This window comes from Pipra filicauda, unplaced genomic scaffold, assembly GCF_003945595.2.
Source record: "Pipra filicauda isolate LSUMZ 115617 unplaced genomic scaffold, ASM394559v2 scaffold552_size545530_pilon, whole genome shotgun sequence".
NCBI classification, from domain to species: domain Eukaryota; kingdom Metazoa; phylum Chordata; class Aves; order Passeriformes; family Pipridae; genus Pipra; species Pipra filicauda.
The window spans coordinates 431,284-455,188 of record NW_024104701.1 but is presented as its reverse complement, the minus strand read 5'-3'; the positions used below and the strand labels follow the sequence as shown (position 1 = coordinate 455,188).

The window sequence follows — 23,905 nt, the reverse complement described above, 5'->3', positions numbered from 1 at the left end:
CTGTCCCCCCGAGAGCTGTTTCGGCAGCTCCGGGGTTAAGCCCCGGTCACCGGCGGCCCGCCGGGCAGCGCGGAGTCACGTCGGGGGCTGAGGAGCAGCGGCTGTCGGCGGGGAGGGCACGGGGTGGCCCCTCGGCTGCTCCCACCGCCTCCCCCGGAGCTCGACCCCCCTTCCACCGCATGTCCGAGGGGCCACGTGCAAATATATAAATAAAAAATACGTGTGTGTGTAAAAATATATGTGTATGTGCAAATATATATGCGTGTGTTTAAGTATAAATGCGTGTGTATGCGCGTCTGTGCATGTTCTCCTGTGCATATATTTATATATATTTATATATATCCGTACTTACGCACGCGTATAATGTATATGCAAAATGTGCATATACAGTATAAATGAACGCGGGATATACGTGTTTGTGAACAGAGGAGCCACACATACCTGTGGGTGAGCAGGTACGTTTTAACCAGAGCCAAAAGAACGGGGGAAAGGGCTTGGGGTGACTTCATGGAGCTGCCGTGGGTCTGGGAAGGGGGTCCCACACACACCCGGGGAGGGTTCGAGGGGCTCCCTCGGCGCTGCGGGGTCACGGCCAAGCACCAAGCGAGGGCAGGGTACGGGGCAAGGGGGTCCTGGGGCTCCGCCGGCCGCTCGCGGAGGTCGGGGGGAGCGGGCTCGGGCTGCCACAGCAAAGGGCCTCCGCCCCCGGCTCCCCCCGGCCCGGCCCCCCGTCCCATCGCAAGTGCTAATTGCGGCTCTTTTCTGGCTCCTCTGCATTTGGGTCCCTCGGAGGGCGCTGCGCGGGAGGACACGTCACGGATGCATTATCCCCTCCCCTCTTGAGGCTCTCCTGGCTTTCCGCAGCCTTTGCTAAAGAATTAACCGAGAGGTCCACTTCAGAGCTGCTTCTGCCCCTGGAAAATAAATAAATAAATAAAAAAAGGCAAAGAAAGAAAAGAGGAAAAAAAAAAAGCGGAGATATCGGTGCTTTCAGGCGAGGAGCGTGGCAGCTATGATTTCCGAGAGGAGGGGAATTTTACCTTCGATCCTTGCCGTATGGTGAGGATCGCTGCTCCTTGCGGGAGGTGAATGTAGCAAACCCTCCCCTTGCTTTTGAAAGGCATGTCTATGCCAAAGAGCCACCGCTTTGCTCTTTAAATAAGTGACGAATAAAAAAAAAAGGGGGGGGATAAAAAAAGAAAAAAGAAACTATTTCTGATTTAGCAAATTCTTTTTCTTTAAAAGGAGGAAAAAGGAGATAAAAAAAAAAAAAGGCAACAATAAATAAAAGCAACAAAATCAATCCCGCGCCTTTGCCAGCGCTCGGACTTGTTTGGAAAGAGACAACGCTGAAGTGGCACTGGTCCCGAGGAAAACGGATCCTTTAATTTGACTCCGCATGAGAACCACATTTGGAGCTGGGCGCAGCGGCCGGAGCGGCAGGAGCAGCCCCGCAGCCCCCCGTGCCCGCAGCCCCGCCGCCCGCTCGGCCCCGCCGCCCGCGGGGCTCGGAGCCCCCCGAGCCCCGGCGCTGGAGGAGCCCCTCGGGCCCGGGGGAAGCGCCCTTCGGCCGCAGGACCAGCCCGCCGAGAGGGAAGCGTCCGAGGGAAATGCGAGCTCGTGATTTCGGAGCGCTCCAGCCATCAGCTCCCTCCGCACCGCCTTTGACTTTCGCTTAGCGAGGGGCTCGTCGTCTCCTCGGCATCTCGGGCTCCGGGACCAGATCATTTTGCACTTCGTTCAACGAGCAGCGCGGTCCTTCCGTTTTCTTTCTTTCTTTTTTTTTTTTTTTTTAAGAGACAAAATGTCCAAAAAAAGTTCAGCCTGCTTAGCTCAATGATTTCTTGCATGGACGCTCTACTTTTAATATATATATATATTTTTTAATTATTATTTTTGGACGGGGAAGGATTGAGTAGAAGAAATCCTTCAGTGAACGGAACCCAGTGATTTGCTCCCCGTTGAGGAGAAGATCCGATTCCCAGCTGCAGGCAGAGGACGGAGATTCGCGTGGGTCTTTCTGTCTGGGTTTCGAAGCTCTCGCTACTGCAGGGCCAGAGCAGAACTGCCTTCTCCGAGCGGCTTTCCTATCCCGGTTGTGGCTCAGAGATCGCCTCCCCCCTCCTCGCACCATTTCTGTTGGTGTTGTTTTTGTTTGGTTGGTTTGGCTTTTTTTTTTTTCCCCTCCCTTTTTTGTCTTTTTATTCCCTCTATCCCTTTATTATTATTACTATTATTATAATAATTTGATTTGATTTGATTTGATTTGGGTGAGCTCTCTCCCTTCCTCAAACGAAAACACTAACTCTGACGCCGAAATCCATGCCCCCTGCAACTCGGAGGAATCGGGTCTAATATGCCAGTGACATCCTCGCCTTGCAGTAGTCGCGATGAAGGAAAAATCCAAGAACGCGGCAAAGACTAGACGGGAAAAAGAAAATGGAGAATTCTACGAACTGGCCAAACTCCTGCCCTTGCCCTCGGCCATCACCTCCCAGCTGGACAAGGCGTCCATCATCCGCCTCACCACCAGCTACCTGAAAATGCGAGCCGTCTTCCCCGAAGGTAAAACCCCGCCGGGGCTCTCACGGGAGGGACGGGGGACAGCGAGGACCGAAAAAGAGCGGGGAGGGGGTGGTGGGGTGGGCACACACCCCGAGACGAGCCCGCATCGCCTCAGAGTCCTGGGAGGAGGGGGAGATGCCTGCAGGGGTCCCAGAACCGGGTGGCAAGCGAGGGGTGACCGAGGGAAAAGCCGCCCTGGGTGGAAAGGAGCCCGCCTGCCTCGGGAGAGGAGGCAGAGCTGTGCTGCCCAAAAACCGGCTGTGGCGGGGGCCAGACCCGCCCGGTTAATCCCCCTCCCTTCTCCCCCTCCTCTTTTGCTGCCGGTTCAGCTCCGTTTGCTCGGGGGGACCGTCCCGAGGGGAGCGGGCTCGGCTCGGCTCGGCCCCATCGGCGCCTGCAGCCCCGGGAGGAGCCCGGGCGGCCCCCGGGGATGGCCCCTCGGCTCGGCGTCCAGGCACGGCCTCGGGGAAAAAAAACTAGTGTGGCTGTTATTATTATTTTGTTTTGGTTGGAGTTTTCTGGAGGTAGGGAAGCAGGCTGGGAAATAAGGCGCGGCGGCTTCTCAGCGAGGCCCTCCGCCTTCTCCCGGGGCCGAGGAGAGAAGGGAAGGAGGGTCCGAGCCCAGCCTGGCCCCGAGCGGGGCCGGGACCCCGCTGCTCCCCGGCCGTGAGCCCGCGGCTCCGGTGGCTCTTCTCGGAGACACCCAGCAGCGAGACCTGGCACGGCTCTCTCCTTCCCCGGGGGTTTGGCGAAAACCAGCCTCGCACCGTCCCCCCGAGCGCCTTCGGGACCTCCTTTGGGGCGAGGGGAGGCAGCGGGCCGGCACCCGTGGGGAGCCGTCGGCCGCCCGTCCTGTCCGTGCCTCCTCCGAGCTGATGGGAGACGTGAAATGAAAGGCCGGTTAAGTGGCTGCGGGCGGCTAAATAAAGCCCGGCTCCCCGCCTTTGTCATTTGTTTGTGCCCCTCCGGACTAGGAGGAGGGTGAAGGAATTAGTGAATTCCGGAGTGGAAGGTCTGCTCTCCGTCGCGGTTTGGAAGGAGCTTTATTAAAAGGTTGAGGGGGGAAAAAAGAAAAAGGGGGGGAAGGGAGTGGGGGGAGGAATAAAACCCCCCTCCCAACCCGAGCAAAGCTTACCGTTATGGCCATCTAATTCAGAAATTTCGGGAGCAAGGACTAGCCGTGCTAGGGAAAGCCAGGGCTCCTTCAGCGTGCGCTCCCGAGGCACGCCGAGCTAGCGGAGCAAAGGGAAGCGAGGCGCTGCTCCGCTGCATTTTCCAGCCATTATCCCCCATCGGGAAATTTCCCGATGAGAAACAGAGCGTCGTAATTTCGGGGGGTCGCTCGCCGGCCCTGCCCCGGGGAACGTGCCCCCGAACGCCTTTGATTTAAGAGGGAAGAAAAGTGGCACGTTTCGAGACGCTGCTGGATGTGTCCCGGCTTTTCCAGCCCTACTGTTCCTCAAGAGCAACGAGACGACCCCGAGAGCAGGTTTATACCCACGGCTCGGGTGTGTTTTATGTGTCTGTCTTCCTTAAACAGGCCGGGCGTGCGCTTCCGCACACTCTGCTTATTAAGGGCAACGTTTAAATGCATACAGCGAATTCCTGATCTTTCATCGTCTTAACTACGGGTGGAAATACATTTAAAACCAAAGCTTTGCATCCAGGGATGACAGGCCGGGGGAATAAGCGCCTCCGGTCCCCGAGCCGAGCGTTTAGTGCCTGGGAGGGTGGAGGGGAGAAGGGGGAGGCGGGGAAAGGCGGCTGCGGGCAGTGCCCGCACCCCAAGGGCTGGAATAGGGCGCTTTTTGGGGGGGAGCTGCTCGATGGCAGAGTCCCGCGTCACCCCAACTTCCCTCTCCCTCGGGATTTGCCTGTGGAAGGAGGGGAGAGGGGTCACCATTCGTCCGTCCATCCGTCGTCCCTCCCCTCCTCATACGCGGCTACTGGTTTCCAGTTGGCTTTACTGGGAGGTGGAACGGGGAGTCCGACAGCCCGGAAAGGCTTCTCGGTACAGCGTCTTAAATCCTGGGGCACTGAGACCTGGGGAAAGAGCCCCTTTGAGAGCACTGGACCCCATGGGTGGGGGGCACCGAGATTCTGGGGCTTGAAATAAAGGTGGGCACGTAACAGGCTCCCTCTGGGCCTCTGCTCCCGGGGCAGTGGAGCCGCAGTGCCCGCGCTCCCACAGGAATTGCCCCCAAGAGTGGGGGCACCCTGGCCCTCACCGTGACATCACCCCTGTAAGGCTTAAGGGGGTGTCAGGGTGGGGGGGACAGGCCTGAGAGGCCACCAGCTTGTGTGGATTAGCTGAGGTCAGAGCCATCGGAAACGTTGTCCAGCTACAAACCCGGTTCCAGCTCTGTCTAGACTGGAGGGAAAGAGAGAGAGAGAGAGAGAGAGAGGGCTGTGCTTTTAAAAAACCTCGATGGTTTCCCCCCTTATTTCCAGAGCGAGCCGAAACATAATTTAGGAAAAGTTTGAGCCCCTCAGCGAGGTGATAGATCCCAGCGCTTCGACAGGGTTTGCAAAATGGTTCAGGCAGGTCTCCTGCTCACCCCGGCCAGGCTTTTCCAGAAGATGCACATTATGGAGTGAACTCTCAGATCCTCCCGCAGAGGCGCCCGATCGGACTCCAAGGAGAGAGAGAGAAAGGGAATTTCTACCCCAGCTCCTTTCACCCCTCAGAGTGCGAGACTTGCAAGGCACAATTTCGTGCTCTGATATCACAGTTTGTGCCCTGCGGTATCGCTCCGACCTTGAGATTGAGGAGTTAAAGTCAGGAGACACAACCTACAGCCTCCCCCGCGCTCCCGCTCTGCGACACCGTCTTCTCTCGGGTTTTGGTTTTTTTCTATTTTTTTTTTCCTAAGGCATTTGTTGCTGTAGAACAAAAATACACCACGGAATTTCTTCTGTCTTGACTGTCAGCGTTTTTTATTTTTATTGTTTTCCCCTGAAAATGAGTTAATGAAAGAAAGAGGCGAGAATAACTCGCGTTTAAAATCCGCGATTCTCTGCCCTCCGGTTATGGCAGACTGGCTAAATAGTCACCCTCTCCCTCCCCCACCCCCGACGCAGTATCCAAAACTGATTATAAAATCGGACATTATGGTTGTTTAAACCGGACGAGAGAGAGTTAATTAATATGTGACCCAAAAGATAATTTGCGCTATACAAAATAATCTGAATAAAGTGACTGAGCGGTAGATCTTAGACTTTTCGTATTCCGAGACGCAGACAATAGAAATTATTAGGAACATACAGAGTTTTCTGTTCTCATTTAACTCATGAATGTGTATTTTAAGGAAATCGAGGCGAATCGCAGCTGTTTCGTCTGATTTTCATACCCACTATGAAGAGGTTCGTTAATGAATTAAATAAATAAATAAAGCCCGAGGAGTGAGCAATCCCTTTTCGAAAGCGAGTGTCTATTGCACTAACGGCCAATAGTGACATTAAAGGTCTTACTAAAACAAAAGTGCTTTTTTAGGGCTTCCCCGGAGCTGCGCGGCCGTTCCCGGGCGGCAGCAACCGGCGGCCCTGCGGGGACGGGCGGCGGGGTCGGTCCGGCCTCTCCCTCCCGGCGGGGAGGGAAGGAGGGAGGACAGGAGGGAGGACAGGAGGGAGGACAGGAGGGAGGGCGGGGGTCACTGCCGTGGGACCTGCGGGTCCACCCGGGACGTCGCTGCCTGTAGTACCCCTACTTTGGGGCCTGTTATCACGATCTGGTGTTTTTGGTTCGGCGGGAAGAGCCGGGTCTGGGATTGTCCGGGCGTCCTGGAGAGCAGTTTTGACGTGTTTGGTTTTTTTTTTTTGGTTTTTCCTCTTTATTTTTTTGTAATTTTTTTTTTTTACATGACCTGACCTTGTTTTGTTCCTTAAAAAAAAAAAAAATAATAACATTAAAGTCCTGATCTTGACGTCCGCCCTTCCCACCGTCCCAACCCTCGGGCGCCTTCCCAGCCGGTGACACTGATGCCCGCAGAGCGCCCGGCACATCCCTGCCGAGCTTAGACTAAACCAACCCTGTTCCTTCCCAAAGCCACCCCGACCTGGGAGCTTCCCCTCTGCTCGCAGAGGTTATTCCCGCCGGAATTCCAGCCGATTCCTGTCGGCTCCAGAGCCGTCCCGGCCCCTCGGGTCCAGCGATGCCACCCTCAGTGCCGTCGGGGCTGAGATACCTCGCGCCCCGCTGCTTAAAGCAAAGTGTCATCTGTGTCCCCCGCCCCGCTGCCTCCCCCACACCACGGGATGACACGAGAGCCCAATCCAACCTTGGACCTCGACTAAAAGAGGGAGACAAAGCTCGGTATAAACTAGGGGCCGCCCCCGCCGTGATTCTTCTTTCCCGGCCCAGCGAGGCACAACCGCGCTGGGGAAAAAATAAAACCCCAAAACCCAGGAGAGGCGGCGAACCCCCGGAGCTTGTAGTTGACCCAAGGTTCCCTGTGAAGGATGGCGATTGAATAAGGCGGGGGGAGCCGGGGAACAGCCCAGCAGACACAAAGGAAATACTCCAAGTTACAGGGCAACCCGATACTTAACATAATACATCGCGAAGTAATTCTTTTAGCAGAATCCCGAGCAGGAAAGCTACCGGGCTTTCAAATGTGTGCGCGCACGAATTTATGTATGCGGAGAGCAAAGGTGGGAGTTGTTCCCAAGTATTTCTAGCTCTTATTACGGTTAAACTCACTCTCCCTCCTTCCCTGGAAACTGGGAAATGGTACAAAGTGAATGTTGAGGTATTTTGAAAAAGAGTCACAGGTGGCAAAAGACGAAGAGGGTAGAGGGGGGATCGTGCCCCGGTTTGCCAAAGGGAGGGGGGCGCGTTCGTATGAGAACCCTCGTCTTTCAACGGCAAAAGCAACACGAACTTTGGGGTGTTGGGGCAAACCCCCCTCTCTGTGCCCGGGACGGCGTTGTCGGAGCCGAACCTGTCGCCTGGAGGGGGCTGACGGGCACAATTGCGTTTAGGGCCGGTTATTTCCCCTGCCAGGCATCCCACTGTGCCCGTCCTGCCCTCCCAGCACGGCCCTGGTCCCGGCGGGGACAGACACCAGTACAGACACCAGTAAAAGCAGGGTAAAGAGGGAGAGAGGCTCCTCTCATCCATGTTTGCCGCCGGCGGGATGCCAGGAAAGAGAAGGCTGAGACTGGAACTGGCGAGTCACCCTCCCCCGGCCGTGCCAGCCCCGCCGGCCGGCGCGGGCTCTGCCACTGAACCCGGCTTAGGCTTTCCGGGCTTTTCTCTGCCGGCAGCGCCCGGAATCGCCCCAAACCGCTGGATTTAGGCGATCCCTTACCCTTCTAGCACCGTAAAGGGGTTGCACCCTGGGGCCAAGCCACCCCCGCGCGTGTTCCCAGCATTCGCAGGAAGGATGCTCCAGCCGCTCGCTTGCAGGGAAATCGCTTTCTGGGCCGGGGCAGCGCTTAATTCGGGCATTTTTAAACATTTCCTCCGAAACGAATGCGCGGCGCGGGTTGCAAAGCCATGTCGGACCCCCGGCAGCCCGCCCCGACGGGGGTCCCCTCCCGGCCGGGGTCAGCCCAGCAAAGTCCCCCAGAGATGGAGCGATGTGGGAAAGGCTCGCTGTGTATCGGCAGCAATTTTGGCCTCGCTCCAGGCCAGTGAGCGAAAATGTGCGTTATTTACTGGCTGGGCAGGAGGCTATTGCATCCATATGTTTACAGGACGCAACGCGGCGCGTTTGCAAATCTCTCGGAAGACGAGTTAATGGGCGTCAGCCCTTTATTTGAACGTCAGGTTTTATTCGTTTCATTTCCACCTTTAAAGAGATCTGCTGGGTGGATTAAATGATAAAATCGTCGGCTCTAAAATAAGCTTAGACGAATGCCAGGCTGATCCACCAAACGTGTTTACGTTTGATGCGAGTTCGCAATCGCAACTCCAATTTAAAATTCCGAAGTGACTCTTTTTTTGTTTGTTTGTTTTTAGTCCGGGCTAGGAAAGAACCTCAAAACTAGCGCAGGTTTGGGGGGATGCTATGAAATGGTACCTGTCCTGCCGTGACGGACAGGACGCAGGGAGTTGCCACGCACGTGTGAGGCAGAAACACGGCTCGTTCTCGGTGAGCTTCGTGAGTGGCCAAAGGAATAAATCTGCTTCGTCCATGGGAAAGGGAGAGCTCGTCTCCAGACAGTTTTTATTTCATCAGGTGTGACCCCCTTTTTCAGTGTTGCAACCCTGTGCTTTGTGATTGGTAATTAGTAAATCGAAATAAGGGCACCTGGACAGGCTCTGCCGTTTGTATTTGTTACAGTCTCGGGAAAGAAATCGCAGGATGACTCTGCGATCCCCAAACTTTCCTCCTCAGAGGAAGCAGCTTTTCAGCACAAAGAACGTTTTGACGCGTCTCTGGAAATTCGGGAGCCTTCTCCTGAAGGAGAATTGGGAAGCGCCGTAGAAAAGCGCGAGTTTTCGTTTGGCTCTTCCAAGCAAATTTCCCAGTGCAGAGGGAAGGTGTCCTTCCCCTGCCCACAGGGAAGCGCAGCCACGCACTGAGAACTCCAGGGCTTTGGAGAGATCCGCCGACACGGGATGGGGATGCAGACGCCACTTCTTGGGAATGACCCTGGCTGCTGCTACCGCCTTGAGACGGCGGAGCGGAGGTGTCAGGGCCGGCCAAGGTTCCCTGGGGTTCCCTGCTTGGCTTCAGAGGCTCCTTTGTGCTTGCCCGGAGGGAGCGGGACACGGGGCCAGGCTCGGCTGACACAGGGAAGGGCGGCAAAACTCGGGGGGAAGCGCAGCTTTGCGGCGCATCCTCCCCATGTTCCTCCAGCGGGAGATCCTGTCCATCCCAAGGGACTCCCCGAGAGCGGAGAGAAAGCCTCCCATCATTTCTAGATCAGGTCTAAATGGCCAAAGCACACGCGGGTCCGTGAGGGCTTCAGAATCACGCAGGGATTTCTGCCCGGGTGCCAAATTCTGCTGAGATCCCGCCGCAGCCGCCTTTGCCCCCGCCAGTGTCTGAGGGGAGGTTTCTTTGGAAGCCCCTGGGCGGCGAGAGGGCACGGGAGGAAAACACGGCGCTCCGTTTCGCGGCGACACATGGGTTTGAAGCGACCCTGGAGGTTGAGGGGCGCAGGGCCGAGGGGTGCAGGGCTGCGCATCCATCGCACGCATGTGCGCTCCAGACGGGACCCCCCGGGCGATCGTGGAATTCACGGTCCCGCCGGGCTGGCAGCACCGAATCTCTCTCTCTCACCCTCTTCCGCAGCGCCCTGAGGGCTCCGTGGCCTCGCAGCAGCCGTGCTGTTCTTTCTCCCCAAAAAAGGAGGCACTAAAAGGATGCGGTCGCGTCCCTCCCTTCCCCTCCGTCTGTGCGCCTTTTGCGGGCAGTGGCACGTCTGCCATCAGGTGCCAACGTGAGTACCCAGCTCTTCGGCTGGCACTCTGTGAACCTCCTAAACTAGTTAATTCATTTCACTGGATGGTGGTCTCAGCTCCAGCGGGGAGTTGGTGTAAGCCTTCTTTGCACGGAGGAAATGAAAAACAAACAAAAACCCGGTCAACCAACAAAAAAACCCAACCCCGTCCCAGCCCCTCTCCTCGCCCCAAGCGCTCCCAAACCAGCTCCATCAATGACTTTTCGCTGTCACCGAGGCTGTGCCGGGCGCCGGGCTCCCCCTAATCGGGTCGGGCTGTGGGGTCAGAGGGGTCGGGGCTCGACGGGGCCGTGGGGGTGAAGTTGTGCCAATGGGTCGGTCCCGTCCGTGCGCAGGTGAAGGGCCCGTCGGGGCAGTTTCTCTCCGACCCCTTTGATCTCCTCAACCCCTTCCCCAGCCGGGACTCGCCTTGGCCGGCGTGGGGGTCGCCGGTCATAACGCCGCGGGGAGGGGGGACGGGCACGGTGCTGCTGGAAGGACGATGGGAAGCGGTGGGGGCCGTAGCCTCCCTGGGGATCGAGGGCTCTCCGGGGAGGGAGAAAGGGCGTCCGAAGGGGTACCCTTGCCCGGAAAAAGAGCAATTCCCTTCCCACGTGTGCGTGGAGAAGGGATTCAGCCCTACCAACCTTCTTAATCCCCCCCGTCGCTGCCTGGACGGCGGGGGAATGGGGGGAACGGGCGGACTGGGGGCAGCGCAGTCCCGACGGGGCTGGGGGACGGGCTCCTCGCTCTAACCAGCTCCTTGCTTCCCTTGCAGGTCTGGGCGACGCCTGGGGACAGCCGAGCAGGATAGGGCCCTTGGATAACGTGGCAATGGAGCTCGGATCCCACTTGCTTCAGGTAGTGGACGCCTCCCTCCTCCCGTACGCGCCGCGCACCGGGAACCTGGTGTGGTGGTGGGATCTGCCTCCCACCCCTCCTCCTCCTCCTCCTCCGCTTATTCCTCACCCCCGCACCGCCACAGGAGCCTGGGTGAAGCCTTCACCTTATTCCCGAGCTTCGTTGGGCTGGGGGGAGAGGAAAACCGAGACATCGACCACTTCTGTCATTATAATTATTATTATTACTATTATTATTATTATTATTATTATTATTATTATTATTACTACTACTACTTTTGATGTTAGCAGAACCCACTCCTCCGTGAACGCAAAGTGTCTCCCAGCCCTAAAAGCGTTAATCAGGCACCTCAAATCTGCTGGGAATGCCTCCAGGCAGGTCCCGGCCAGCGCCGACGGGGTTTGTCTGGAGAGGCGCCGGACACCGGGAATTTCGGGAGGGGAAACCTGGAAGCGAGCGCAGGGCTCCAGAGGGAGGGAAACACCTGGATCGGATCTCCCGCGGACGTTAGCACCTGAAAATACCGTTGTTCACAATCCCGTTGATCTGCTCTGGAATTCCTCTGAACTCCAGGAGAGTTTAGGAAGTCGTAGCTGGGGCGAGCGTTCCAGCAGGAGGGGGAAGGAAAAAAAAATAAATTGCGTTTAGCTCCATATTTTTTATTTTTATTTATTTATTTTTTTTAATATATGTGGACTTAATGCAGCGCGGTTTTGTTTTTCTTTTTTTCTGCCCCGATTTTAAAGAGCCGGCAAACCGTAATCATTTAACGGCCGGTTTTATTGTGGGAGGTTAATTCCTGGTCACAGAGCTGGAGCTGTTTTAACCGTTCGCTCGGCTGGGGGATAAAAAAACCTCAACAGAAAAACTCTGTTCGGGCTCCCTGGGTCTGCCCACCCCATTGTGTCCTTGTCCCCAGGCTCGAGCTGTGGCGAGGTGGGAGAGCTGGGAATGCTGCGCCAGGTCCCCCGACCTTGGAAATGACGCGCGCGGTTGTTTATTTGCCACCCCAGCCCCTGCAAAACATCCCTCCTGCGGGGAAGAGGGAGAGCGTTTTGGGGAGGCTGATTGGAAGGGTGAGGTGCTGGCCACGTACAGGGAATGGGGATGGACAGAGCTCAGAATGACCTCCTGGGGAGGCATTTCTAGCCTTGGAAATTTTGTTCTAAGTAGGTGATGCCCTCCCAGGTGTTCCAGCATCGCCAGTACACCTAGGAAATATATATCTAGTTATGTATATTATTATATATGCATAATATAACATATAGATTAAAATACATATCTAGTCATACAAACCATTGTTACACTTGCTCCTCCTCCCTGCTGGCCATTCCACGTTTTGTCTGGCTTTAATTGAACTTATAATTAATTATGTGCTGTTCACCTGTGATACCCATTTTACAGTTCAGTTATTGCTGGATGACGTATTCTTCACATTTTAATAAACCCCCATTTACTGTAAACCTTTTTATTTTATTTCCTAACCTTTTCATTTCATTCTTAGAATGAAACTTTCCATGTGAAGTTTCAGCTTCAGTGTGCTTTTCTGCACAGGAAATTTTGGGACCTGCTGCACCACATGGTGCAGTGACAGCAGCACTGACACTGGTTTAGTTGCGACACTGGGTAGAGCCATTGCAAGATGACACCGTTTAAAAACAAAGTTATGGCTAAGGGTGCAGTAATTTGTTTCCCATTATGATGCTTCAACAAAATTTAATTTATGTTCAAAAAAAAAAAAAGGGGGGGAAAATAAAGGCAAAGAGTAATCTGGTTTCAATTACATGCTGTAGAATCGTTAGTAGGCCAGGGAATAATTTGGGATATTTTCTTATTGGGGTGGCACTATAAGAGCAAGAAGCATACAGGATTTTATTGCTTCTCTTCTGGTCCAGTAACTTCAAATGAATTAAAATAAGTGGTTCTTTTATCTGCGAGCTGTAAAAATGATTTTTCTCTTCCAAATGTATTTTCCTGTGACGTTCATAGGTATGTGCTGATCAAAGCTTTCTACACCAGTGGAGACTGTTTGACTGAGAATATCAGATACTTTTGAAAAAATGTCTCAAATCGGGCACTAAAATATCAAAGTCTCCCCAAACTGAGAGTTAATGTGTCCAAATCATGGTCATTTTGGCTGAGCTGCACCACTTGCCATCACTTTTCTTTTTCTTATATGACTGATACACCGCTAAATTACACTTCACTTTTTACTCACACAAGTAATATTTACCTTCCAGCCAATATCCCATCAATAAGAATTTGTAGGATTGGGTTGGATTCACTGAAAATTCCATTGGTCAACGCGCCCAGACTGCAAGGATATAACTTCATCAGCACAAACACCTCTCTTCGAGTGTGATAAAGTTTTGAAAGCTGATTTACTCTGCTTCCTTTTTGGAAGTTCACGTAGTCAGGGAGCAGACAGCTCTTGTTCAGAAACACACTTTGGAAAACACAGTCAGACTTAAAGCTTTGCTTGCAGCACCACGAAATATGTTGCAAACAGCAGTGGGCTGTGTCTGCCAATTATGCCATAAAAAATGGCTCACGTAGTGTTGGACTTCCCCCTAAGCACCACATAGCTCAGGATTTGTGCTAAGCACTAAAATAGCCTGAATCAACAGGAGAATGTTCACTGAAAGTGCAGCAGTGAAGCTGTGTCTGCAGGGGAATGAGTTGGGTCTCACAACCAATGTTTGAAGGAGCAGCATCAGAGAAAGGTTTCCATTCCTTTAATTTTGCTGCTCTTGGTGGAAATCTTCCTTGGTTTTCTTTTATTTTCGCTGTAAATGCTTTAACCAGGGTGCTTGTCTCTTACCCTCCATCTTTCCCTTTATTTCAGACTTTGGATGGCTTTGTTTTCGTGGTAGCATCAGATGGCAAAATAATGTACATCTCTGAAACAGCATCTGTGCATCTTGGCTTGTCTCAGGTATGAGTGATGTGTTAAATCAGCTGTTAAATAAAAATTTTGAACCTAACACTGGTATCCTGCCATTATACAATATCATTTTTTTTAGGGGTATTTCAAGGTTTGGCTTTTTTCCTCTGAAAGTGCCCCTAGTAAAATATCCAAGTTCCCTTTGCTCACAGCCACATCATGACTGTCTTTATATCTTTTCTTGTTCATTGTATTTTACTCCTCATTACCTTTTAAGGAGGGCAATAAATAATATGATATTGCAAATTGCAGATCTATACAGGGCTTGAAACCCAACCCTCCTGCCTGCCGTGGTAACTCAATCACTCTGAAATAAAGCTCAGAACTCGAGTCTGTAGGTTTTAGATTGTGTAAGATATTGAGGCTCGCTATGAAATGGAGAGGAAATCTGATGTGGAACACGAGTTTTATGGTAAATGTGCTTTAGGAAAAAGAAAAAAAAATAAGAAAAAAAAAAGGAAAGAAAAGGGGGGCAGATTTATGAGTGCTCACATGGAATTCAGGGTAGTTTTGCCTGAGTTTTTCCAGCTCAGTGGTCTTTTCAGTAAAGCGTTTTATATGGTCGTGATAGAACTCATAAAACTCGGTTTACTACTGTTCTGCACAAGGAGCATAAGGGTTTTTTATTGTTTTTTTTTCTTAGATGGACATTTCTAATTTTTTCTTTTTTTTTTTTTTTTTTTTTTTTTTTTGGCCTTCTTGGGATAGGCACAAGGGCAACCAGCCCGAATTTATTGCAGAAGGCAAGTTTCCATACCTTTGTCTGTAAATGTATTACAGAAATTCCTTGGTAGCACCTGACCCAAAGCTTGCTGAAAGCCAGCAGAAAAATTCCCAATTAATTTCACCGGGCCCTGGATGAGACTTTCAAGAAGCAGATGTGTTTCAGCACAAATTCAGTGTGTCAAACACTTATCAGAGCTAAGCAGAGTGAAATAAAGACTAAATAGAAGAGGGAAGAAGAATGAGGAGATGAAGGTGAGGGGAGAGCAGGATGTTCTGAAAATACCTGGGGAATATGCCCTGTGGTTATTTCAATAAACAGGGAGGGGGCTTGACTGGTGGGGATTACATGTGTGCTTAACCTTGGTAGGAACTAATATTTTTAATTGAAAAAATGTGGAGCTCTTTGAATGTGTGTTTACAACCGTGATATTTGAATTAGTAGCCGGGAGAGAAAATAGAACTCTGAAGGGCGAGAAAAAGCAAATATATAAACTCATAAACACCATTTCCAAGCCCCCGTTTCTCTAACATCTTTAGAAAAAGTAGTTTTGAAAATAAATAGTCAGTGTAGGTATTTTTTTTTTTTCATGCCAGCTTTAAAAATGTGAGGAGGAAACTTCCTCAGTTCTTTCTTTCGGGGGAATATCAAGTCATCAGATCTCCCAGGTCTCAGTATTATCCCATTTAAAGAACTATGGGATCAGTGGGACACTAAAGAGACTTTGCCACACTCAAGGAGAGGGGACTGAGAGCATCACACAGGCTTTAGTCCTATTTATCCCTCCTGGCCATCTGCACTGACTGAATTCCACGTGCATGGAAATATCTGTAACCCCTCAGTTTTCCAAGAGGAAAACTGGAGGATTTGGTCACGTTGCTTTTGGAAGTTCAAGTTTCACGAGCAAAATCCCAAACCTTTCCCTTCAGTAGACACTTATAAACAAACGAGCTGTATCCTTGAAAGTTTGGTATTTATAAATAAATGAGCTGCGTCCTGGAAAGGATCGAGAGATGTGAAATTTAAGGGCATATTTTAGACTCTCAAAACACACAATTTCACAGGGCACAGGGGTTTATTTATATAAATAAGACCCCCCCCTCAGATAAATAAGGCAGTGATTCCCCCTCCCTCCTCTTTCCTCATGCTGATTTATCATCTAATCTGTTCTTGCTGTGTGTCAATATTTTATTTTTGAGGGGATAATTTTGCTCTCAGTAACGTTAACATTAATATTAATATTAACTCACTAGGATATTAATACATTAACACTGGGATATTCCTGCAAGCTTCCCAGGGCTCTAAATGAGTTCTTGTTCCTGCTTCTCTGGAAATCACTGGGAATTTTGCCACTGACATCAACAAGAATGAGATTGGTCAGGGAGAAGTAAATTCTGCGAGTTATAATCCCACACTGTATTTTCAACAAGTGCTCTTACAGAGCTCCAGCCAATACAAGCTGAGAGCAGAGTGATGGTGATTGTAGAAAATCTTTTAGAGTGGGCACAGAAAGGCCTTTTTATTGAATAATTTGACAATTAACTAGTCCACACGTCTAATTTCCAGTTAAATTGCAATTTGTTTAAAATATATGTATATTTAAACCAAATAAAAAAGGCCATTTCAAAATATTTTTGCAGGATATTTTTGGAGGCCAGTGACAGCCGCCTTTATCTTCTGGTTGATCTCGAATTTTTTTTTTCTCCAGCGGAGAGAAATTAGAGTTTCTGAAAAATTAGAGCTTCGCTGGCTGGTGTGGTGAAACTGGTCATGCCTTTCAAAACAACACCGAGGATTGTTTTACAGCAGGACCTTGCTCAGTTCTCTGCCTGCAGATGATCAGAAACAGGATTTCTGAAGAATCTACATCTTCATTTTGGGGGCCTGCCACTTAGCTTGTGGCTTTGGGTTTTGATTTGCCCTCAAGTGTAACAGTAAATATTGTAAATACTGATGATTAGGACCCCCCTCTTCCATCTAATTCCAGCTGGCCTCAGACCACTGATGAACTGACTTTGTGCTGGTTGAGGCAGCCAATTCCTTGCCTCTTTTTTTCCGTGGATAACAAATAGGTTTCAAATTCCCCAAATATTTTTTCCCCTTAGAGTCCAAAGACACGAAATGGAGAGAAAAATCCTCTTAGGAAACAATGGTGAACGATGTATTTTTATTTTATTTTGAAGGTCTGGAGTTTATTCCACCCATTTTCTGGACCCACGAGGGAGCCAAGCTTATCTTTGCCTTTTGATAAATCTTGAAATATTTAACCACAAACATCTGAACTTTTCCAGGGGTTTGTTTTACCTCCATCAAATCAGTATCTGAAAGGCAAAACATGTAATTATTTGCTCTAGAATCCACCCACTTAGTCCTCTGTGTTTATTATGGATCATTCCTGGGCAGGAAAAAAAAAATATACAGCTGAGTTACACATAAAAACCCTCTTAGTAGGAAATGGTGATATTTGGTAGTAAGCAGGTATTTACAGACATTAAAAAGCTGCATCAAGGTTTAATAAGCCCAAGGCATGGGATTTTAGAAGGTTTATGAATCGAACCATATAATTTGTGTATTTATTTCTTTTTATTTTTTTGGGCAAAGTTTTCAGCGTTTCATTGCAGGCTTTAAAACGGCCTGAAATGGGCCCTTGCAGAGCGGGAGCTTGTGGTGGGTTTCCAAATTATGGATCCATATTTGGGTTATTTGACTCTCACATGGTCCCACCCCCCATCTCCTCGCTGGTGGCTTTTGTGTTTCCACTCCCAATTTTTTACAGTCAATTTTGGTTTTCGGGCGTCGAACGTTTCACCTCCCGCTGGTTTCCCCCCCTCCCAGGGGGTTCCAAACACGCCCCTCGAGCCAAAAATGTTCCTCTGTGTGTGTGTAACGAGGAAAAACCGGTCGTTTACTCGGATAAAACATTCTGGGGTTGAATTTTAAATATCAAATTATACCAGAATATAAATTACGCTTTCGGATAAAACCGGGACCTTCGAGTCCCGTGTGTGTTTCCTTTTCAAATTAGGTGATGATTTTGGGGAAAAGCAAGAGAGATGCCCATGAGTTACAGTTTTTAAGAGCTTGTGTGGTCGTGATTATAGTTGGTAACAGCAGAGATGCAACAGGATCTTTTTGCTTTGCTGCAGTTGATGTGTCTGGTCAGGTTGATTGGTGGTTTTTTTTGGGTAAGAAAGTCTTTATATTGAAGGGAGAGATTGTTCAGACAGAGCCACCCACGAGTTTTTACTTTTTGGGAGGTAAATTCTCTTTGATGGAAGTGTTTTAATTTCAAGGGTAAAACTTTCAGAAGAAAAATCACTATTAGCCAAAGACAAAATGATAAGAGCAGGGTCATAAGTGATGCTCCTTTTGCTTTAAACACTGACCTCAGCTGTGCATTTTTTTAATGGGAATTTTTTTCATGTTTTGACCATTGAAGTGTTTATCCCCATAAGAATAATCAGAATTTTTTAACGAGTCCATAGGTTAAAAAATGGACGTTTACAGTATGTTTTTCCCCCTTGTAATTATAAAGAAAGAGAAGCATTGCCAAGCATGATTCACAGTGAGATGTGTGTGTTCTCCTTCCTCCCCTGCCACTAAAACTTGAATATGGGTTGTCACTGTAACAAGTCCCCACCTGTTTCTGTCCTGAAAAGGAGCAGCCAGTGCTTTTTAAGGAGAACTTTTAGAGAAAATTATATAAATGGAGCAACATAGATAATATCCTTTTCCTCTTTTTCTTTTCCCCTTCCCCTCTCCCTCTTTCCTCTTTCTTTCTTTCCTTCTTTCCTTCTTTCTTTTTCTTTCTTTTTCTTTCTTTCTCTTTCTTTCTTTATCTCCTTTCTTTCTTTCTTTTTCTTTCTCTCTTTCTTTCTCTCTCTCTTCCTCTTCTTCTTTCTTTCTTTTTCTTTCTCCTTTTCTTTCTTTCCTTCCTCTCTTTCTTTTATCTTTCTGTCTTTCTTTTATCTTTCTTTCTTTCTTTTATCTTTCTTTCTTTCTTTTATCTTTCTTTTCTCTTTCTTTTTCTCTTTCCTTTCTCTTTCCCTTCCACTTTTTTTCCCCCTTACTCAGTGAAGTTTTAGTCTGGTTCAAACATCAAATCAGTGTTGGTGTTTTTGTTTTTGCAGGGAGGGGCTGTTGGAAAGGAGCAGTGGGGAATAAAAAAAAGTTAGTTTGCATAGCCCTGGGAAGAGACATTCCATGAATAATGCAGAAAATGGAAGGATGAGAAACATTTTCAGAAAAAGATTGCTTTGTGGGGCAGACAACTTCATTTATTCCGAAGAAAAGGCAACTCACACATCTCAGCAAAGCAGCAGGATTGGCTCAGAATAATGGGTTAAATTACTTCACCTCTCAGCTGCCTCTGATCTTGGGGGCCCAAGGCACATCAGGCCACTCAGAACAATTGGGCAGCCTGACACTAATTTAAAACACAGGCTCAAAGTATTGGTTGGCTCCTTAAATCAATTACTGCCTCTATCTGGAGACTTCTGTGGGTGGGTTTTAGACGTGGCAAACGGGAGTCGCGGAGAGGCCGCGCCCGCCGCTCGTTTGATCGTGTGTGCCACAGCTCTTAGGTGGGAAAGGCAGAAATCCATCCCTGCCCCAGCAAAGTTCGAGGGAGAAGAGGGAATATTTCAGGCAGATCTAGTCTTTACCCCCCCATGTCTGCCTAGAGCAGTGAAAATCCGGGGAAGTCTGCCTTTTGAATTCCCCGGCTGCGGATGGAGCGCGGCCGATGGGCTTTGAAAAGGCACAAAGGGATTGTGTGAGTGGGGTGGTTTTGGCTCAGAGAGCTCAGCTGCCAGCTGAGCGCAGGTGAGAGTTTCTGGGAACCTGCAGAAACGTTATTTTTTAAATATCTGCCCCCTTGAGGGACATTAAGGCCGTCCCCGGAGGTTTTCACCCCGTTTCGTGGCGATCAAACATTTCTACAGCTGCTCCAGTTTATCATTTCATTCCCAGGTCTCTCCAGCAGCAGCTCTTCTGCCTCTGGTGCACCACCAGAAATTCCCATAACAATATTAACTGGTGCTGAAGAAGAGGTGAATTCAGTTTAATGGGTGTAATTTGGAAGATGGGTTTGATACATCAACCTCCTGCTCTAAAACTGGTGTGTGGTCACCCAGCTGCAGGGCTTGGGTTGCTTAAGGACAAAAAAAAATGAACCAGCTGCTTGTGTTACGTGTCCCCTCCACAGGTGGAGCTCACTGGAAACAGCATTTACGAGTACATCCACCCTTCTGATCACGATGAGATGACAGCTGTCCTTACTGCTCACCAGCCTCTCCATCCTCACCTCTTGCAAGGTACCTGTGATCGAACCACAAGTGAAAAAGTATAAAAAAAAAAAAATAGAAGTGAAAATTTCCAACCCAAAGCATTCTGTGATTCCTTAAGTTCGTATTTATCCCGTTTGAAGGTGTCCACAAAGGGAGGAGGAGGAGGAGGAACACGAACCTGAAACCACAGTGCAGGATTTTGGGTTGCTGCACTAAAAGGAATCAGCTCCCCCAGATTAAATAATGCCTCTCATGCCGTGCAGCCCGTGCAGTTTTAAACAGCTTTTTAGATTTTGCCCAGTGGCCATTTCGTCTCTGTTGTTTTGTCATCACTGCTGAGGTTGCAGAAGTGTTGTTGGCCTAACTGGGCACAGCTGAAGCTACATGGTCTTAGTGGAAAAAAATCCCACCAAAGCATCAGGCAATTGGTAGATAGGAGGATATTTTTAATATTTTTGAAACAACTGTTAAATTTGAAGCTTGGACAAAAAGCCAGACCTAATGCTCCCCACTGTAGGAAGAGTGGAATTGGGTTTGTAAATGATTTGAATTGTAGAAACTCATTTAAAAAAGAGTTTTCTCCAGGAAAATAAAGTTCTCTTGCCCTGCTGTCACCCTGGCTGTGCTCATAAATATGGACACAACCCTTTTTGTGCTGTTACTTCAGTGCAATAACTACTATATATAACTGCTATAGAACTATGATAATAAGTCATTCTCATCTTTGCACCACCTTCTTCAGTAGCTTTTGTTTCACTGGGGGCAATTCTCTGAATTTTAAAATATCAGCCATAATCTGGCTCCATCCAACGTGCTTTCACATATATTTCATAATTGCTGAATCACTTAGACCTCCCACCCTGCTAGTTTATCCCAGTCTAAAAACACGAGGCATTTTGGGTTCACACCCACAATTCTATTTAGGATCAGTCATTTTTTTCCCACAGTTCTGGTGCCTCTGCATTTTCTGTGCTTGGTTCTGACTCCTGTGATTCCATCAGGGCAGAGCCACGTTCCCTCTGGATCCAGGGAAGTCTGGTGTGCCTGGAAGCACATTTACTGCTCTGAGAGGTGCTAATGGAAGAATTATCTCAGCCTCCTCCTCTTTTCTTCCTCCCCAGACAGGTTGTCTTGGAAAACAAACTCCCTTTGGGGGGGTCTTGGAAAACAAACTCTTATTTTTCTGGGCCTCTCCTAGCTTGACTATTTCATAGTTACTTGACTATTTCACAGTTTGCTCAGGTTATTTTTTAAGTTTGACATTTTTTAAGACAGGATTTTTTTCCCCCTTTTTTCCTACCTTACTGATAAGCAGAGGAGATACCCCCTGATATAAATGGTTTAGGGGTGATTTTGGTGGTGTTGGGTTGATGGTGGAACTGGATGATCTTGAAGGTCTCTTCCAGCCTTGCTGATCCTGTGAAATCCATGATTTTCATGCAGTTTTTCTGGTATCCAAAATTGCTAGTAGGATATTCTTATCCCTACTGCCTTGCCAATGCCAATAGCCTCCTGTTTTTCTTAAAATACACATATATATTAATTTATTATTGGAGATTTTTACAGATTTAAAGTCACAAGGGTCTGGTTGGAATGAAGCAAATAATCCCACAGCTCTTCCTGTTCTTCCCAAATATATCCCTCATTCTCCATACCTTTCTTTTCCTCCCCCTGTATAGATGCTGTTTAGTTATCAAAATCAGGCTCTGGTTTCTCATTAGTGCAAAGTTAAAGGAAAATTCCCTTGGAATTGTGATCCATTTGGGGTATATTTGGTATAAAATTTTGTGTAGCAGAGGAGAGTGATAAAAACCTCCAAACAACAGGATCTTATTTGGATTCTTAGACCTGGAGAAGATAAATAAGGGAGTTCAGCTGTGTCCTGGTTTGTACAGAGATTATTTTATGGAAATATGGAATATTTTATGGAAATCTCTTCCCCATAAAACACATGGAGTGGGTGTATTAAAAAAAACAGAATCTACAGTTAAATCTTCCTAAAATTGACAGAGTGAACAAATATTTATATTTTTTTTGCCTCCCCTGTGCCAGTAATTCCCTCTTCTGCAGTGTTTTATACGTATGTATCTTGAGAGATAAATCTTAATTATATCTTTAAGATATAATTTTAAACTACAAAATGCTACTATAATTTTTAAACTACACAAATCAAAGCAGGTTTCCTATTTTAATCCAGTGAAGACCTGAAACCTATTTAATAAATGGCAGGAATGAAGCAACTTCCATCTGTATCTGAGTAGATATTTTCAATATTTAGGCAAAAGATGGAGTTCCAACAATAACTTAGGACAGAGGGCAGTTGAGTGGAAGTGGCTTTATTTTAAAAAAAAAAAAGGAGGAAAATAGATTTTTTAAAGAGAATTTTTTGTCATTTCAGTTTCTTTTTATATCTTTTAATATTCTAAAACACGGCTGAATCATCAAGTCAAATAAAAACATTCCTTTTATACCTTTATTACGTTATAGATTGCTCCAATCTGGGGCATTACTTAGGTGTAAAATCAATATTCCACTGCAGACATGGATTTTTATATCAGAAATTTACAGCTTGGCTCACATAAAGTGCCCAGATATTTGGATACATGTTTAGTTCAGGTGTTATTTCAGCAGTTGTAGCTGGATAAGATCTGTTCTGAGAGGAATAAAATCACAAATGTCAACAGACATATCTACACTTTGTGGTATTCTGTTACTGGTATTAAATAACACCGAGTACAGATTATTTTTGACCTCCAGTTTTATGGTCTTTGTAAATTTGGATTTGACCTCTATTTATTTCGCAGGGAAATTCAAATTACTGCATAAAATCAAAGGTAGTAGGAAGTTCTTTATATAATCCTGTCACGTTGTTTTTCTTCAGATAACTCACCTCGGTGTAAGAAAAAATTATATATTAGTTTAAAAGGCATGAACCTTCTTAAATTATTACATTTTAAGTTCGCCCTGGACTTCCTCATGTTTCAGGTAGAACAAGGCACACCCCAAATATGGCAGGTACATAATTTTGTTTTTCTAAAAGACAGTGGAAATACTTGAATAATCACATACTTCCAGAAGCTGGGACTTCATAGCTAGATTAAAGGTAATAAGTTCTGGTAATATGGATGCTGGTGAACTGTGAGGGTGGGGAGGGCCTGGAGTAGGTTTTCCAGAGAAGCTGTGGCTGCCCCTGGATCCCTGGAAGTGTCCAAGACCACGTTGGATGGGCCCTGGAGCAACCTGAGCTAGTGGAAGGTGTCCCTGCCCATGGCAGGGGGTTGGAACAGGATGATCTTTAAGGTCCTTTCCAATCCAAACCATTCTATCATTCTATGATCTGTTTGGTTTATCAGAAAGAAGGTTGGGATTGATTGATTACTGTGTGTACATATTTCCGAGGAAAGAAAACACTGGGAACCAAAGGGCTGGTTTAGAAGTAAAAACGTATCAAGGAGCAACTTCTGTGCACTGAAACCACAAAAACTCGAGTTGGAATAATGCATTCATTCATAGCTGGGAGTCTGATTAACCACAAGAAGAAAACACTGAGGGAAGCAGTGATTTCTTCCAGTTTTGATGCCTTCAGCCCAAGGCTGCGTGTCAGAGAAGACAGAATTCAGGCAAAAAGAAGCTCAGCACGGGGGCATCAGGCTGAATTTTAATGGCCTGCACCGCCCAGGTCACAACTGAGAGCTCATGCTCCTTTTTTTAAGTCTACAAGCCATGACTCAATGAAAGCCATAAGCCCCATGATCTGGGGGGGCTTTGGAGAATTTCAGCTCTGACTTAACAAAGTCTTTGAGCTGCCTTTTTACTTACGTGGCCAGGGGTGAAAATGCAAAGCAATATGAGCTTTGCTACGAGAGAAGCCAACAGCTGGACTCTCTTTCTGAGGGTGGCTGGGGTGGGAAAAAAAGAATAATCTCCCTCACATACATATTAAAAGCAGAATATGGCCCAGTGAATCACCTCACCTGCGAGTCTTCAGGCCGACTTTGCACCAATTGTAATGAAATAAATCCATTATATTTGACTGGGGTGAGTTAGCAGAAAGAAAAAGAAAGAAATAAAAGAGGAAAAAATATTTCGATATCGATTCCAAATTATGTGTCCTGGCTGTGCTCACATTTC

General features: G+C 48.2%; 1 protein-coding gene and 1 long non-coding RNA gene across 2 annotated transcripts in view; one reads left to right on the top strand and one right to left on the bottom strand.

Moving 5' to 3' along the window:
- Positions 1-442: 442 nt before the first annotated feature.
- LOC120324482 lies at positions 443-4,016 on the bottom strand. Its single transcript, XR_005565834.1, has 2 exons — positions 3,701-4,016; positions 443-914 (listed from the first exon to the last, which is right to left on the bottom strand). It is a non-coding gene; the product is annotated as an uncharacterized LOC120324482 (long non-coding RNA).
- Positions 2,208-23,905, top strand: part of SIM2 (SIM bHLH transcription factor 2) — a 57,424-nt gene continuing 35,726 nt past the window's right edge. Inside the window, exons 1-4 of the mRNA XM_027730059.2 lie at positions 2,208-2,565; positions 10,736-10,818; positions 13,664-13,753; positions 19,693-19,801. Of these exons, the coding sequence (XP_027585860.1) occupies positions 2,391-2,565; positions 10,736-10,818; positions 13,664-13,753; positions 19,693-19,801 (457 nt within the window). The 5' untranslated portion in view covers positions 2,208-2,390. The remainder of the gene's footprint in view (positions 2,566-10,735; positions 10,819-13,663; positions 13,754-19,692; positions 19,802-23,905) is intronic.